General features: G+C 47.7%; 1 protein-coding gene across 1 annotated transcript; it reads left to right on the top strand.

The window, feature by feature from the left end:
* The first annotated feature begins 61 nt into the window (after positions 1-61).
* On the top strand, positions 62-7,949 carry LOC137084505 (chymotrypsin-like protease CTRL-1). Its single transcript, XM_067450779.1, has 7 exons — positions 62-107; positions 228-328; positions 420-499; positions 6,954-7,035; positions 7,254-7,434; positions 7,574-7,704; positions 7,788-7,949. Exons 1-7 carry the CDS (start codon positions 62-64, stop codon positions 7,947-7,949), a joined length of 783 nt encoding a protein of 260 aa, XP_067306880.1.
* Positions 7,950-17,132: the final 9,183 nt, after the last annotated feature.

Below are 17,132 nucleotides of genomic sequence, written 5' to 3'. Positions count from 1 at the left end.
ATAAAAGCAATAGAGAGAACCGACAGGTACAACACTGAGACATTATAAACTCATCTACATCATGATCTTCACCATCACCTGCTTTGCCTTGGTGGCCTCTGCTCTGGGTAAGTGTCTCCTTTAGAAGGTTGCAAGAAAAGTGATGGGTGAATATTTATTCACAAAAATGCAAAACCTACATAAAGAGCTTCATTTTTGTGTCATGAACTTCAGTTCTTTATCAACAGGTTGTGGAGTGCCTGCGATTAGGCCACAGACGATTGGCAGCAAGATTGTGAACGGACAGAATGCCATCTCTGGTTCTTGGCCCTGGCAGGTCTCTCTCCAGGTAACTGTGTATTGGCGGGCTTTTAACATGCATTTGCCTGATTTGTTCAATAAGTATTGTAATGTTTTCAATGCTTTTACCTCTGAAACAGCTTCCCAACGGATTCCACTTCTGCAGTGGATCCCTGATCAACCAGAACTGGGTTCTCACTGCTGCTTACTGCAGTGTTGTGTAAGAGTCTTCAGTCTGACAAATGTCACAAACGTCTCGGTTACGTATGTAACCCTCGTTCCCTGAAGGAGGGAACGGAGATGTACGTCAGAACTGAACCGACGAATTGGGATCTGCCCTCAGAGACCTATCCACTTTGAGTGTATAAAAACGAGCCAATCGGAGATTGGCATGTGATCCACACATTCCACGCTCCGCCCCGCAGCGCGGGTATAAATAGGAAGTGGAATGGTAGATCAAATGCTTTTTTCAACTGAGGAGCCGAATCCGTGACTGGGCTCCTAGCTGAAGCACAGCTCCTGGCGACGGGACGTACGTCTCCGTTCCCTCCTTCAGGGAACGAGGGTTACATACGTAACCGAGACGTTCCCTTTCAGTCGGTCACGTTCGACGTACGTCAGAACTGAACCGACGAATTGGGATCCCTTTGGAAAACGCCAGGATGCTGGCCCTTCCAGCGTCCTGCTTGAGCGCACTGGTCCGTCTAGCATGGTACGGAAGTCAGGGCTCCAAGCAGGGAGGTCAGTCACTGCTGTTTCTGCAAGACCCACTTAGAGTGACCATAGACCGCTGGGAAGCGTGCCCTCTCGGAAGAGGTACGCTGCGGGGCCACGTCCTTCAGAGAAGGGGTGGTGGCGGAATACACATAAGGACTAACCTGGCAGGGTAGTGCAACATATGGCAGTCTCTGGGGTGGTTCCAACCTAATTGTAGGGGGGAAAGAACACGCCCAGAGACAACAGAGCGGGCTCTGTCGAGGGAAAGACACGGGGCTAGCCCGAAGGGTAGCTGATACCGTGGACGAATACACATATGGGGTTGCCGTGAGGGAACCGCTACATATGGAACCCAGCCTACAACCACGTTCCACAAGCATACGGGTGCAGGCCTAGCGTCAGACGGTCCGCAACGTCTAACACCGCATGGGGTGACGGAGGAGCTCGACAGGGTTAGCCGGTTTCCCGGGGAACACAACTGGAGACAATAAACGCACGTGTCCGGCCCAGAGGGCGGGAGTGGCGTTGCAAGCCGACACTTAGAACGGGCACTTAGCGCTCCTGGTCACCAGGGGCGAGGATGCGGGAAGATACCGGCTCTACACGTAAGCTATAAAACCTAGCAAACGTGTTAGGTGTCGCCCAGCCCGCAGCTCTACAAATGTCTGTCAGCGAGGCGCCTTGAGCCAGCGCCCAGGAAGAAGCAACACTCCTAGTGGAGTGTGCTCTTACACCGAACGGGCAAGGCACGTCTTGGGACTGGTAAGCCAAGACTATAGCAACCACTATCCAGTGGGCTAACCTCTGCTTGGAGACAGCCTTTCCCTTCTGCTGGCCAACGTAACAGACGAAGAGTTGCTCTGAGGTCCGAAAGCTTTGGGTCCGGTCAATGTAAGCGCGAAGAGCGCGGACCGGACACAACAAAGCCAGGGCTGGGTCTGCCTCCTCCGAAGGCAGCGCTTGCAGGTTCACCACCTGGTCCCGGAAAGGAGTGGTAGGAACCTTGGGCACGTATCCAGGCCGGGGTCTCAGGACAACGTGAGAGTTACCAGGCCCGAACTCTAGGCACGATTCGCTGACCGAAAGTGCGTGCAGGTCCCCTACCCTCTTGATCGAGGCCAAAGCAGTCAAGAGCACTGTCCTCATTGACAGGATTTTAATCTCAATGACTCCAGCGGCTCGAAGGGAGGGCTCTGAAGTGCTCTGAGCACTAGAGCCAAGTCCCAAGAGGGTATCGAGGATGGACGAGGAGGATTTAGTCTCCTCGCACCTCTGAGGAACCTGACGATTAGGTCGTGCTTTCCGACGGACTTACCTTCTACTGCGTCGTGATACGCCGCTATTGCGGCGACGTACACTTTGAGGGTGGAGGGAGACAGCCTTCGCTCCAACCCGTCTAGCAGGAAGGAAAGCACGACACCAATCGAACACCTTCGGGGGTCTTCCCGGCGGGAAGAGCACCACTCAACGAACAGGTTCCACTTCAGTACATAGAGGCGCCTCGTAGAGGGGGCTCTAGCTGAAGAGATGGTATCTACGACTGCTTGTGGTAGTCCATCTAGAACCTCCGCGTCCCGTCCAGGGACCAGACATGAAGATTCCAGAGGTCTGGACGCGGGTGCCATAGAGTGCCCCGTCCCTGAGAAAGAAGGTTCTTCCTCAGGGGAATGGGCCAAGGAGGGGCTGTCGCGAGGAGAGTAAGTTCTGGGAACCAGGTCCGGTTGGGCCAGTACGGCGCAACTAGCAAGACCTGCTCCTCGTCCTCCCTGACTTTGCACAGAGTCTGTGCAAGAAGGCTCACTGGGGGAAACGCATACTTGCGTAGGTCCCGGGGCCAGCTGTGCGCCAGTGCATCTGTGCCGAGGGTACCCCCGGTCAGGGAATAGTACCACTGGCAATGGGTCGAGTCCGGAGAGGCAACAGGTCTACCTGAGCGGCTCCGAACTGGTCCCATATCAGCTGGACCGCCTGGGGGTGGAGTCGCCACTCTCCCGAAGGTGCTGGCTGCCGAGAGAGCTCGTCGGCTGTCTGGTTGAGCGCACCAGGGACATGAATGGCCCGAAGCGACCTCAGCTGCTTCTGACTCCACAGGAGCAGGTGGCGGGCGAGTTGGAACATGCGACGGGAGCGTAGACCACCCTGACGGTTGATGTACGCAACGGCCGCCATGCTGTCCGTATGGACCAGTACATGCTTGCCACGTAGCAGCCCCTTGAGGCGGCGCAGTGCCAAGTGTACTGCTAGCAACTCGAGGCAACTGATATGCCAATGCAATTGCGGTTCCGTCCACAGACCCGCAACTGCATGCCCGTTGTACGTGGCCCCCCAGCCCGTGGATGAGGCATCCGTGAACAGCACACGTACCTGGACACTTGTTCTAAGGGCACCCCGGCCCGGAGAAACGTCGTGTCTGACCATGGACTGAAGGTTTGGCGGCAGAGTCACTGAGACCCGGTACTGGCCGCTCCGCCACGCCCACCTCGGGACTCGGCCATGAAGCCAGTGTTGGAGCGGTCTCATATGAAGCAATCCGAGCGGCGTCACCGCGGCTGCAGATGCCATATGCCCCAGGAGCCTCTGAAAAAGTTTCAGTGGGACCGCTGTTCTGCCTTTGAACATATTCAAGCAGTTCAACACCGACCTGACTCGCTCCTCCGTGAGGCGCGCAGTCTGGCTGACCGAATCCAGCTCCATACCGAGGTAAGAGATTCTCTGAGTAGGACAGAGCTTGCTCTTCTCTCGGTTGACCCGAAGGCCCAACAGGCTGAGGTGACTGAGCACCATGTCCCTGTGTTCGCACAACTGCTCCCGAGACTGGGCGAGGATAAGCCAGTCGTCGAGATAGTTGAGAATGCGAACGCTGCGTTCTCGGAGTGGAACAATGGCTGCCTCCGCGATCTTCGTAAAGACGCGGGGCGACAGGGACAGCCCGAAGGGCAGGACCTTGTACTGATATGCCCTTCCCTCGAACGCAAAGCGTAGGAACGGTCTGTGCCGAGGGAGAATGGAGACATGGAAGTACGCGTCCTTCAGTTCGATCGCTGCGAACCAATCCTGGGGACGGATGCATTGAAAAATGCATTCTTGCGTTAACATCCGGAACGGGAGCTTGTGCAGGGCCCGATTCAGGACGCGCAGGTCCAGGATTGGCCGTAGCCCACCCCCTTTCTTGGGCACGATGAAGTAGGGACTGTAGAACCCTGTCTTCATCTCGGCTGGAGGAACCGGCTCGATCGCGTCCTTCGCCAGTAGGACCTCGATCTCTGACCGCAAGACTTGAGCGTCGCTGCTTCGCACTGAGGTGAAGAGGACGCCGCTGTACTTGGGTGGCCGGCGCGCGAACTGAATCGCGTAGCCGAGTCTGATGGTACGGATGAGCCAACGGGACGGTCGAGGGAGCTGTAGCCACGCTCCCAGGGACCGTACCATCGGGACCAAAGGTACCACAGACATGCCCGGGGTGGGGCAGCGCAACGGAGAGCTCTGGCTCGACTCGGGAGGCCCGGAGGCGGCCCGGAGTGTCGCGCGAGCACTCCTGGTGCGGGCAGGGAGCGGGTGAGAAGGCCCGGAGGTGTCCTCGGAGCCCGCTCGACTGCTCGCTGCCCGAAGGCAGAGAGGTGGGATGCTCAGACCCGACTCGGGAGGCCCGTGGGCGGCCCGGAGTGTTGTCTGAGTCTTCCCAGGAGGGGCAGAGAGTGGGTGAGAAGGCCCGGAGGCGTCCTCGAAGCCCACTCTGCTGCCTGCTGCCCGAAGGCAGGGGGGTGGGGCACTCAGACCCTACTCGGGAGGCCCGAAGGCGGCCCGGAGTGTTGTCCGAGTACTCCAGGTTGGGGCAGAGTGTGGGTGAGAAGGCCCAGGGGCGGTCTCGATGCCCACACTACTGCCCCCTGGCGAGAGAGGGGAGGAAGGAAGTAGCAAGGCCCGGGGGCGTCGCACACTTCCAACCTGGCCCTCTGAGGCCCAGAGAGAGAGGAAACTGCTCTGGATATGTGGGTACCGCTGGACTCCGGAGAGCCAGTGGCAGAACGTTAACCAGTCAGGGCCCCCCGGTCCTCCTCCGGGGGGGTGGGGGAGGGATACGAATATCACCTCCCCCGAGCAGCTCCTGTTCTCCCCAGCCTGTCCGTCTCAGGGCCGCGTCCCCTTGCACTTGCCTGCCGGTTAGCGGGGCCCTGGACGGGTTGGGCGCCTCTCTCGCGCCCGGAACCCTGCTCCTCCAGTGGAGGCTGCTGCTCGGCTCTAGCAGGTGGAGGCGGACGCAGGAGGGGATGCCCTCGGCGACAAGCCGGCAGAGGCGCCGCGACCGACGACCGAGCAGCTCGTCGTCGGCACCCTGGTGCAACGCCTCCGCCTGCTTCTGGGCCACCAAGAACTGCTGGGCCAAGTTCTCGATGGCGTCGCCGAGGAGGCCAGCCCGACAGACAGGCCTTCCTTATGCATATCTGCCGGGTTAGCCCCCTGTTCCTGGACCACTAGTGTGGACATCGCCTGACCCAGGGAGCGTGCAGTGATTTTCATCGCCCGTAGGGCGAGGTCCAACACCGCACGCAGTTCCTGCACAACCCCTGGGCTGGAACTACCCTCGTGCGTGCAGGGCAGAGGGCAGTGAGAGAGGGAAAACAATGATACTTTTTTTTTTTTTTTTTTGTCTCATTTTTGGCCCTGTTGACCCTCCATATTTCCCTCTCTCCGATGCAGTAATTGACATCTGTCCTCTGCCAGAGCAAAAAATGAAACGCTAAGCCCTTTTTTCTTCCAGGACCAGCGATTCCATCTCTCACTACAAGCAGGCATGTGAGACAGTGAACGTGGCCGTCAGAACGGCACACAGCGCACTGAACGCTCAAGCCTCAATGAAGAAGGCAAGGCGAACAATGCCCTGACGTGGTCATGTTCTCATGAGAGAATCCGTACCACCCACGAACAGAGTCTCAGCATGCTTTTGATGCGATAGAGGAGTGGGGGCCCGTAGTGGTTTACCCGGCGGGGAATTCCCACTGTAATCCTCAGGCCACCAGCGCTTATCAGCCAAAGTAGTCCTTTTTCCAGTAACACCAGAATATGAACTAGATCGGGGGATAGGCGAAGGGACTCGACCCCATCTGAGGTTTCATAGTCTAGGCCGCGCATCTAGAGCACCGACTGACGCGCGTCGGTTGCTGTGACAACCACCGCTGTCAGCCGGCCGCTCGACGGCACACGGCGCGCTGAACACTCAAGCCTTTTATGAGAAAGGGTGAGACGAACAACGCGCCGACGTGACCATGTTCTTCTGCGAGAACATGAATCACCCACGATCGCAATTTCACATGCGATCGTGGCCGTCAATGAGGACAGGAAACAGTTGCATTCCAGGAATGCACGGTTTGAATGACATCTTGAAAAAGACGCAGGGTCAAACCGTGTTGCTCTTTTAGGATGGAAAACTGCTCTTTTAGTTGTGCTGAAGCACTCAGGGAGATGACCGCGGTCAGCACGCAGTCCACAGTGCAAGCCTGCGTGTGACAATCAAAGGGAAAACGCCCAGCGAACCAACAATGGAAGCTCTTTTAGTGAATGCAAACGATTGCAACAATGGTCGGTCTCTCGCTGAGAAGCGCTATACACCCGCACTGGCAGTTCCTTCCTTCTCTCCAAGACTCAGTCTTTAAACACTCTTCGTGGAAACAGTACTGAACTGTTCGGCTCCGAAGTTGAAAAGCATTTGATCTACCATTCCACTTCCTATTTATACCCGCGCTGCGGGGCGGAGCGTGGAATGTGTGGATCACATGCCAATCTCCGATTGGCTCGTTTTTATACACTCGAAGTGGATAGGTCTCTGAGGGCAGATCCCAATTCGTCGGCTCAGTTCTGACGTACGTCGAACGTGACCGACTGAAAGGGAACTACAGAGCTTATTTGATGCTGTTGGTCTTTTTTTACAGTTAGTTCTGTCTTTACCATTCTCTTTTTAGAGTCGGCTATCACCGTGTTGTTCTTGGAGAACATGATCGTGGCTCCAATGTTGAACCCATCCAGGTCAAACTGGTTTCCAAGGTAATGATGTTTAATGAACTTTAAAAAATAGACCAGTTGAGTTGGCTAAACTCAATATAATTTTTTTGTTGAAATGCTCAATTTAGGTAAAAAATGTAAACACATAGACAATTCAGCATGGGAAAGCAAACATCTTAACTATAATCTAAACAATATTGTGTATAAAAAATATATACATCTCAATTGACCATATTTTTCTGTCCTTTTTACATGTGCAGGTCATCACCCATCCACTCTTTAGCAGCAGGACTGCCAACAATGACATTGCATTGCTGAAACTTTCATCTCCAGTTGTCTTCACTCCCCGTATCTCTCCTGTGTGTCTGGCTCCTTCAACCATCAACATCCTGCCTGGAACCCGCTGCTTCACCACTGGATGGGGCGCAACTTCCACCACAAGTAAGATAGAGAGAGACCCGTTAGAAAAAGACCAAGTTTAAAAATTACTCTTGTATAATACTTGGGTCCCCCACCCCCCACCCCACACACACACATTTGACTCAAACATCCTGTCTGATGTTTTCTTGTCTTTTTTTAGTGAGTCCTCTAATCCTGCAGCAGACAGGTCTGCCCATCATTAGTACTTCTGTGTGCAGACTGGTCTGGGGTCAGAACTCAATCACTGATAACATGATCTGTGCTGGAGCCTCTGGATCCTCATCTTGCATGGTATGTGAAGACAGATCAAGACAAACACATTAGAATGTTGCTGCTGTTTCAATCTCAAATGTGTGTCTGTGTGTTTCCCACAGGGTGATTCTGGTGGTCCTCTGGTGTGTGAGAGGTCAGGGGTCTGGACTCTGGTGGGGTCTGTGTCCTGGGGCATCAGCAATTGTGACACTCGTTTCCCAGTAGTCTACGCTCGTATCTCCACACAGCGCTCCTGGATCGACAAGACTATTGCTTCTAACTAGAGCAACAGTCTGAATATTTTTTGTTGCTGTTCAAAATTACTGAATTGTTCTTCTTTTTTGTTTATTTTGATTCTTGGGTTTGGTTCTTGGTTACGTCTGGATTTTTGATTGTTAATCAAACTGATTAAATTGTCTGTTAAACTATCTGTTACTACAGACTGTTTTCCTGTTCAATTAATGAAAATGTTTCAATAAATGAGATGAGCAAAATAAAATGAAGAGTGAGTGGCGTAGAGTGTAATTAATTATATGAAAATGTTGTTATAATAATAATAATAATAATAATAATAATAATAATAATAATAATTAAAAAAAAATTGTCATGCTGTTCCAGTATATACTTCATTATTTAAAGGGGCTTGTACAAGCCTTTCTGTAAGTGTATGCACAATGCTTCAGAATCTGGCCATCCTTTTATATTAAAATAAAAATGCAAGAATTAAATGCAGATATATATATATATATATATATATATATATATATATATATATATATATATATATATATATATATATATATATATATATATATATATATATATCACATTACGCAGCATTAAAATTAGACAAAGTTTGCATTCCAAAAACATGAATTATGAGTAAAGACATTTTTTTGTACTGCTTTCATGCACTTACTTCACCAATACAATCATCAAACTGAAGAAATATTTTCAGCCCATAGTCTGATTATTAAAAAAAAATTCTGGTTTGATCATTTTAAATGAGTTAAATCTTGTAAATTAAATGGTTGGATAGCATTGTATAGACAGATTGGAGATTAATCATTATAAACATTACAAATAAAACTAGAAGAGTGTATTTGTCATAGTTGCTGCAAGAAAGCACACACAGACAAAGGTAATAAATCCAAAGTGACGTAGTTCGTAGTTATGGGAAGAAGAAGGCGGGAACCGGCGAACATTTAACAACTTTAATCAAAAATAAACAATGAAAGTTAAAATCGGCAGCCTCCTCATGGACGGCTGTCACACACACACACACACACACACATAGTAAAACAAACAAAACATAAAGTCCAGGCATGGGACCTGTTTCAATCAGGAGTTGACTTGACCCTAAGATGGGAAACTCTGAGTGTTGGGTTTCAGAACAGCTGAATTGAGCTAGTTCAATCAACTCCGGGTACACTGACACTGAGTTAAGTGCGTGCACCACGACTATGAAAATCTGCGATCAATGGAGCTCCGATATTATGATTTTACCATGGCAATAGCATCCAACAAAAATACATTTGCATATTTCCAGGTATATATGGAAGTTTAATGTTTAATTGAGTTTAATTTGCATGATATCCCACAGGGAAAAAATAATGTGGTAGCAGCTAAAAATGAAGTATAAAACCAATTCAGTTGGGTAAAGCTTTAATAGTGGCATCATAGCGGTTGAATGAGAGCGGGTTTTATTAATGCAATGCACGGTTGCTTCATTGTCGCAGTAAACAATTATGTTATTTGTGGACCATTCTTTACCCCATAGAAAGGCTGCTGCGACAAGAGGATAAAGTTCAAACAGTGCTGAAGCGGCTGAGAAATTGGTCATGTCCAGACGCTGAGGTGGCTAGGTGGATGCGAACCAACGGCCTTGATAAAACCCCTGATGCCAATAGAGGAGGCTGTGTCGGTGAAGAGTTGGATATTGGTTGGGAGGGACACTAAAGTATTATAGAAGAAAGATAATCCATTCCAATGTTTGAGGAAGGTTATCCATACCCAGATAGCAGACAAACAGTGAATCAGTGTTGAATCAGTGTTAATGCATCAGCTAAAATATCATTGAATCAATGTTGAGATGTCAATGTTGAGAATGTTGATTTTTCATCAGGTTTGCACCCTGAAATAATGTTATTTCAACGATGAAAAATAGATCAAGATGGGCTTAAAACCAATAGTTTTCCAACTAAAATTAAACCACTTATTTAAGTGAATCAATGTGTAATCAATGTTAATGCAACAATCAAAATATCATTGAATCAATATTGAAATATAACATTGATTTTTCATCAGGTTTGCACCGGGAAATAATGTTAATTCAACAATGAAAAATAGATCAATCTTGCTTTATGTACAGCACGATTATATGCCAGTTCTTATGTCTCTTTATTTTATTCATTTTAATCAGAGACCATGTGTGGCTGCAGTCGATATGATTTTGCATCAAAAAGTCACTCAAAGTAAACACCATCCTTCAGTTTACATGCAAATGTATTTATTTATGCCCCCACAGTTACAACAGGAAATCTCACATTGACTTAAAACAATTACATCTGAATTTATAACACAAATGAGAAGAGCCTGGAAAAACATGACAACGTGCATCTGCAAAATGGAAGTAAATACAAACGTAAACTTGCCAATAAATACAGAAATGACGCAGTACTACTGAAAGAAAGAAGGTAGAAGAAAGAATGAAATACTCCGAACTCAGGGGATTCCACCATGAGCAATGCCCCGAAGCCTTTCAGGTTGTAATGGAGAAAGACAGTTTTGCACCGTCCCAGCAATGATAAACTCTGATGCATCTTTTTATCAGCATTCACGGCATCTAAAACAACAAGAAGATTAATTATACATTACAAATATAGCCTACTATGAAATGAAGTGAAACTTGAAATTTGATCAAAATCTTGATATCCCAGTTAAAACACACTAGCATTAAATTCAGAACTATTTAATGCATTTTAAAATAGACTTTAAAGGAGCTGCAGACACACAATGAATGAAAAAGCAAAGTGAATATATCCGGTGTTTTATCTAATAATATTATTGTATTTAATAGTAAATAAATAAAGTGTGAAAATGAAACAAGTAAATGAATGACCAAATAGCTAAATTAAGAAAATAAAAGAGGAGCTGTATAGGCTACATGGTGGTTTGGAAGAGATTTTTTTTCCATTTACAACACGAACTGGAGGCACAACTGTTTACTAAATTTCTGTAGTTTGATAATGATATAGCTGCCTACAGAACTTAAAGATCTCACTCTTTTCTTTTTTCTTGCTGCATTAAAGATTAAACTGTAATGATGTAATTGTGATCTGCTCTCGTGATGATATCTCGCAGCTGAAGCAGATCTACGAGCTGATTGTATTTCCCCTCACCGCGCTAACAGGTGAATCAGTTCTAGTTCTGCTTCAGCTGTGAGATACTCTCACGAGTGGCGAACACAATTACTGACAAGCCAGAAATTCATCTAACCTTCCGATCGCCTCTCGATTATACACTGGACGAATATAGGATGATTCAAAATCATTCATCTGTGTGTGCAACGAGTAAGATACGTTTGTGGATCCGCGCCGCGCATTCATTGACTTGTGAGTCGATCCTATATGCCCTCAAAATCCAAATGAATCAAATAGGATCGACTCACAAGTCAATGAATGCATGTGCAGCACTGTTTCAAAAAAAAAAAAAAAGAGTTGCACGAGTCAGAATTTGGACAAAATTCATAGTGTATATGCCAATCTTAAAGGGGGGGGTGAAATGCTGTTTAATGCATACTGATCTTTTTACACTGTTAAAGGGATCCCCTGGTGTTGAGACTTGTATGGCTTAATATGACATAAATGATGTCTCTTACTGAATTATGTAGTAGAAAACCCATGAAAGATCTACGTTATTTTAAAAAATCGATTTTATATTTGGACCATGGGCGGCGCCATTTTGTTTGTGTTCTAGGTTGATGACGTAGAGTGGTTGAACTCCTCAATCAGCTGGCGTTACCCGTAGCTATTTTTACCACAACGCAACTCGAAAATTGTTTCAGAGTTAAACAAAACCAATGAATTGCTTTGTAATTGTACTTAAAACACACTCAAACATACATGTGCAAACAAACTCACCTACACAAGTCACAAACAGATCGGCGGGCGGGCACACGCACCTGACAGACTGCGCGGTCTCAATCGAGATGTTGGGCTGCTCAGTCTCCACGACAGGGGCTGAATCCGAAATCGACACCCTATACCTTGAAATAGGGCATTATTTGAAGGGACGGCCATTTGTAGTGTTGTCCGACACCATAGGGACATGTTCGAGTGCAGTCATTCAGTCTCACGTTCTCCGCAATAACGAGTGTACAGCCGATTTACACACAACAGCTGTCCGACTTCACGCACTCGATCGTCTTCATTCACTCCTTCAAGTTGTATTAGTGAACAAAAGTAGCGAAAGTAATTTGTGTCTTAAAAGTGAAAGTTTAAAGATTGAGGTTTCACTGAGCGTGCTCAAACTTTGCACAAACCAATCCCATGCATCATCACCAAAACATGCCTCTCTTCCTCACGTTAACTTTATCCCATCATCCTACCTAGATATTTCCCTCTGCTGGATACATAGGCATTACAGTTAATCTACTGCATATCAACAGTCTATCTATGATCAACACAGGGAATAGTGATGTATGCGCGCACGCAGTGCGTGTGTGTTCGCGCCGATCTGTTCGCACCTCATTTGTGTGTGTGTGTGTGTGTGTGTGTGTGTGTGTGTGTGTGTGTGTGTGTGTTCGCGCCGATCTGTTGGGGTGTGTGTGAGTCTGTGTGAGCGAGAGAGTTTGTGTCCACATGTTTGGGTGCGTGAAGTCGGACAGCTGTTGTAAATCGGCTGTACACTGCGGTGCAACGTGAGACTGAATGACTGCACTCGAACATGTCCACTATGATGTCGGACAACACTACAAATAGCCGTCCCTTCAAATAATGCCCTATTTCAGGGTATAGGGGGTCGATTTCGGATTCAGCCCCTGTCATGGAGACTGAGCAGCCCAACATCTCGATTGAGACAACGCAGTCTGTCAGTGTGTTTTCCCGGCCGCCGATCTGTTTGTGTAGGTGAGTTTGTTTGCACATGTATGTTTGAGTGTGTTTTAAGTACAATTACAAAGCAATTCATTGGTTTTGTTTAACTCTGAAACAATTTTCGAGTTGCGTTGTGATAAAAATAGCTACGGGTAGCGCCAGCTGATTGAGGAGTTCAACCAATCTACGTCATCAACCTAGAACGCAAACAAAATGGCGCCGCCCATGGTCCAAATATAAAATCGATTTTTTAAATAACGTAGATCTTTCATGGGTTTTCTACTACATAATTCTGTAAGAGACATCATTTATGTTATATTAAACCATACAAGTCTCAACACCAGGGGATCCCTTTAAAGACTTGGAATCCCATCCTAAACATAGACAAAGTTTCAAAAGTTAAAGTGGACGTTTGATGGGAGTATTTCTTTGTCAAAAATACTACTTCCGGTTAGTCATAAGTTTCGGCAAGTTTTTTGAGATCATGCGTCCCCTTTGACGTTAATGGGGGCGGAATTTCCTTGTATGGGCCTTACGGACAATTCTACCGGAAGCGCGTGAGAGAGAGAGAGGGAGAGAGCGAAAGTAACAGGCTACGCCCATCAAAGCGCTGGCTTGTAGGATGCTGGACAGGTGATGTGCACATAACAATGTCACCAAAAAAGTGCGTTTTTGGTTGCCAGACCAAGACAGTCCTGCACAGATTCCCCCAAAACCCCGCGTTAAGGCAACAGTGGATGTAATTTGCTTTTCCGGACCAGCAACTGAGTTGCGCGAATGTTTATATCTGTTCGCTGCATTTCGGTGCCGACTGTTTCATAAACAAGGCCCAGCTCGACGCCGGATTTTCCCGATCGCCTAATGCTGAAGGATGGAGCAGTCCCAACGTTAGAACCGCAGGCGGTGAGTGAGACTGCTTCAAATGTCTGTGTTTTTTGCCTATGCTCATCGAGTAGCCCAAACATGATCACGTATAGTTAATTGATCAATGGAGCATGCGATGTGTAGTGCGTGTACATTTGTTTAGCTGGCCACTATATGTGTAACTTTATGTTTGTGTATTGTAAAAGCACTCCAAACAACAATACACAAAGAGGGGGGAAATATGTTGAACTAAATAAGCATGCTTCTTCATTCAAATGCGCTACTATTCCGTGTCTTTCTATGTAAACACAAACCACGCGTAAACACACAAACACACGTGCACAACTGCACTTCCCACATGTACACCTTCAAAGACAAAAATACGACGATATAATTCAAGTATAAATATGTAAATAACACAAGCCGCTAAGCATATTATATAGTTAGTGTATAACTTGTACCACATAGAGACGTCCTGCTCTAGTCGTTTTTGCTGCTGCTCCTGTTCAACTGCAGCCTCTGGGTCTGATTCCGGATCATAGATGTATGGCTGTATCTGATTAAAAGCCATATTTTTATTTTGAATAAAGTTTTTTTCCCGCTGTTAGGGATGACACAGCTTTACGACGCACTCGACTCAACACAATAGCAGCAGCGAGCACACGTCATTATTTAGCTCCGCTCACACGACACGCCCCCACCCGCTCTGCTTTTTTCGGAAAGACTCGGAACAGCGCATCTTTCTTATATAATTATAAAAAAATAAAGACTTTTCGGAGATATGCAGGATGCAATGCTACTCTATAGGTACTCAAGATTGACATGACACTGACTGAAACTGAGTGTTTCACCCCCCCTTTAAGGAAAAAAAAAAAGACTACAAATATGATATGGTTTGGTGAAAAACAAACTGAAATTCAATGTATTAAGATTACCCTGGCCGTTGGTTGTGTAACTTACGAGGGCGCTCATGTGACTATTATTAACATTGCAGTTCACTCTGACTCGCTGAGGAGAAGCACACAAGTTGTAAAACATAAAGATGAATAAAAACACTAAATTAAAATTGAGATGAATTTTATAATTATATTTTTGTAGGCCACTTACCTCTAAAAAACATGGTCGTTGTCCTGTGTCTTTTTCGCGATTGAAGTCTGTTCAGCTGCGCTTGCTTTGGTTGATTGGTTTATGTCTTTAAGGTGCATTACCGCCACCTGCTGGATTGGATTGTGGTGCATTCGATAGGGACACATATTCTAAATTCTTTATTAACTCTGTATTCTTTAGATAAATAATGAAATGCATGTACATTCTACATGATTTAAATAATAATAAAAGGCTACATTTTTATTTATTTCAAACTGATAGACTACATTTATGGTAGAAGTTCTTTGTTTTTTTTATATTTGTTTTTTACATTTTTTATTATAATAACATGAAACACAGAATGACAACATTACATGCCAGTAAGCAGGAAAATAATACCTTTTAAAAAGATTCATAGTTTTTACAGCTTTCTTATTGGAAGAGTCAGAAATCAAACACGCATACAATTTTAACTCTTCCAGAAAAATTTAAAGAAAATTTACATTTATGTATTCTTTGTTAATCCACACACTCATTGGTGTACTCATCGTATCCTTTGAGGATAATAAATGTGCTCACATTCACACAAATGTAGCCAATTGATTTGGACTTGCCTTAACATGTTGAATAATGTGACAGATAGATTGACCGTAAGCCTCACCGGTGGAGAATTAAGCTGACCAAACATCAGTTTGTGAAAACAATGTGAAAACAAACAGGAACTAGCTTCTGAGCCTTCAGCAAGCGATCTGTGTGAACCTGTCTGTCTATTTGGTGTTTTTGTCTGTCTATTATCAGAGTTTTTCCACCCTTTTTGTTAAATATTCATATATTAACAAAGAAAAGAGAAAATAAAATAGATAGAGAATGGCAAGCGATAGCAGTAATTTCAGGAAGTGTGTTCATCCCTGCCCACGCTACATCACGGGTGGGGATACACACTCTCTCTTTGTTGCCTGCTTGGGAGCGCAGCATGCCCAGGCAGCCCTCGAGGGGGCTGCTTGCGAGCATTGCGAGAGACTACCGTTAAGAACGCTGCGCTCCCGCCGGGCACTCTTTGAGGAGGGTGCCTCGGCTCGTGTTCCCCGCGGCTCTGGTCCCGCTGCCGCCGAGGCGGAGCGGAGGCTGCAGTCGTGGGGATCACAATTGGATGTTGCAGAGGGGTTAGAGACGGGCGCTGCCTTATCTCTGCCCTCACCTGCACCATCCAGCGGCTCTTCTCGGGGCATGGAAGCACGCATGGCGGTTTCTTCCCCCCCGAGAGAGTCGCTGGTGCTTCATCTGTCCAGCTCTGAGGAGGTGGACGTTGAAAGCATCGAGACTGAAGACTCGCCACTTCAGTCCCCTGCATGCGAGTGGCTCGTTGAGGTTCAGACGCGAGCGGTGGCCAGGCTTAACATCGACTGGCCAACCGAGAGATATGAGGCAGGAAGAAAACGTGCAAGTAAATTAGACGAGAGATTCCTGCCTTCTCGCGCTTCAGAGCCTCAGCGGCGGGGCTTGCCATTCTTTCACGACTTGCACACTGAGGTGGCAAGATCATGGAAGAGACCGGCATCATACCGTGTTTTCAGCCCACAGACTTCGGTCTATAGTAACATCGCTGGGCTGAAACAGTATGGGTATGGGGCGATGCCAAAGGTTGAAGAGACGCTCGTGAGCCATCTCTCGCCTTCCTCGGCATCGTCCCTTAAAGCCCCGTCTTTGCCCACCAGACCTCTAAAAACAACGTTGGCGTTGGTGGGCAAAGCGTACTCGGCAGCGGGTCAGGCGGCTGCATGCCTGCACACTATGGCAATCGTGCAGGCGTACCAGGCTGACCTGCTGAGGGATCTGGACAGTAGCGATGCAGTGGGGGGAGATATTATCACTGAACTTCGTTCATCAGCCGATTTAGCTCTCCGGGCCACCAAGGAGATGGCCAGATGTGTGGGCCGCTCTATGGCAGCCCTGGTGGCCACGGAGAGGCACTTATGGTTGAACCCCACTGACATCAAAGAGAGGGAGAAAGCTTTTCTGCTGGATGCGCCGGTTTCTCCTGGAGGCCTCTTCGGTGACGCATTCCATACTGTTACCGAGAGGTTCCAGGAGTCCAAAAAGCAAGCTGCGGCGCTCAAGCAGTTTCTCCCTCTCAGGGTCCAGGTCCCTGGGGCTGCTGCTGACATCAAGCAGCCCAAGCCGAGTACGAGCGCCTCGCACAGGGCAAAACAAAAACAGAGCGTCGCCACCCGAACTCCCCCTCAGCGCGGGGACGAGGGGCGGCGCTCTCAGACGAGGCCTTCGAGGGGCAGGGCTGATCTGAGGACAGTCCTGATCGCCAAGAAGGCCTCGTCGAAGCGTTCCTGACGCCAGAAGCGTCAGGACGCTGAGGGTGGTTCCCCCCGTAGGGAAACGGTGTTTACCCCTGACAACGGTACCCGT

This window comes from Pseudorasbora parva, chromosome 8, assembly GCF_024679245.1.
Source record: "Pseudorasbora parva isolate DD20220531a chromosome 8, ASM2467924v1, whole genome shotgun sequence".
Classification (NCBI taxonomy): domain Eukaryota; kingdom Metazoa; phylum Chordata; class Actinopteri; order Cypriniformes; family Gobionidae; genus Pseudorasbora; species Pseudorasbora parva.
The sequence above is the reverse complement of the archived record's forward strand: the minus strand, read 5'-3'. Positions and strand labels throughout refer to the sequence as shown.

Coding starts and splice junctions, on each gene's coding strand:
- LOC137084505 (XM_067450779.1), top strand. CDS start 62: ATGATCTTCACCATCACCTGCTTTGCCTTGGTGGCCTCTGCTCTGG. Junction 108..227: donor CTTGGTGGCCTCTGCTCTGG/GTAAGTGTCTCC, acceptor CTTTATCAACAG/GTTGTGGAGTGCCTGCGATT. Junction 7,705..7,787: donor CTGGATCCTCATCTTGCATG/GTATGTGAAGAC, acceptor TGTTTCCCACAG/GGTGATTCTGGTGGTCCTCT.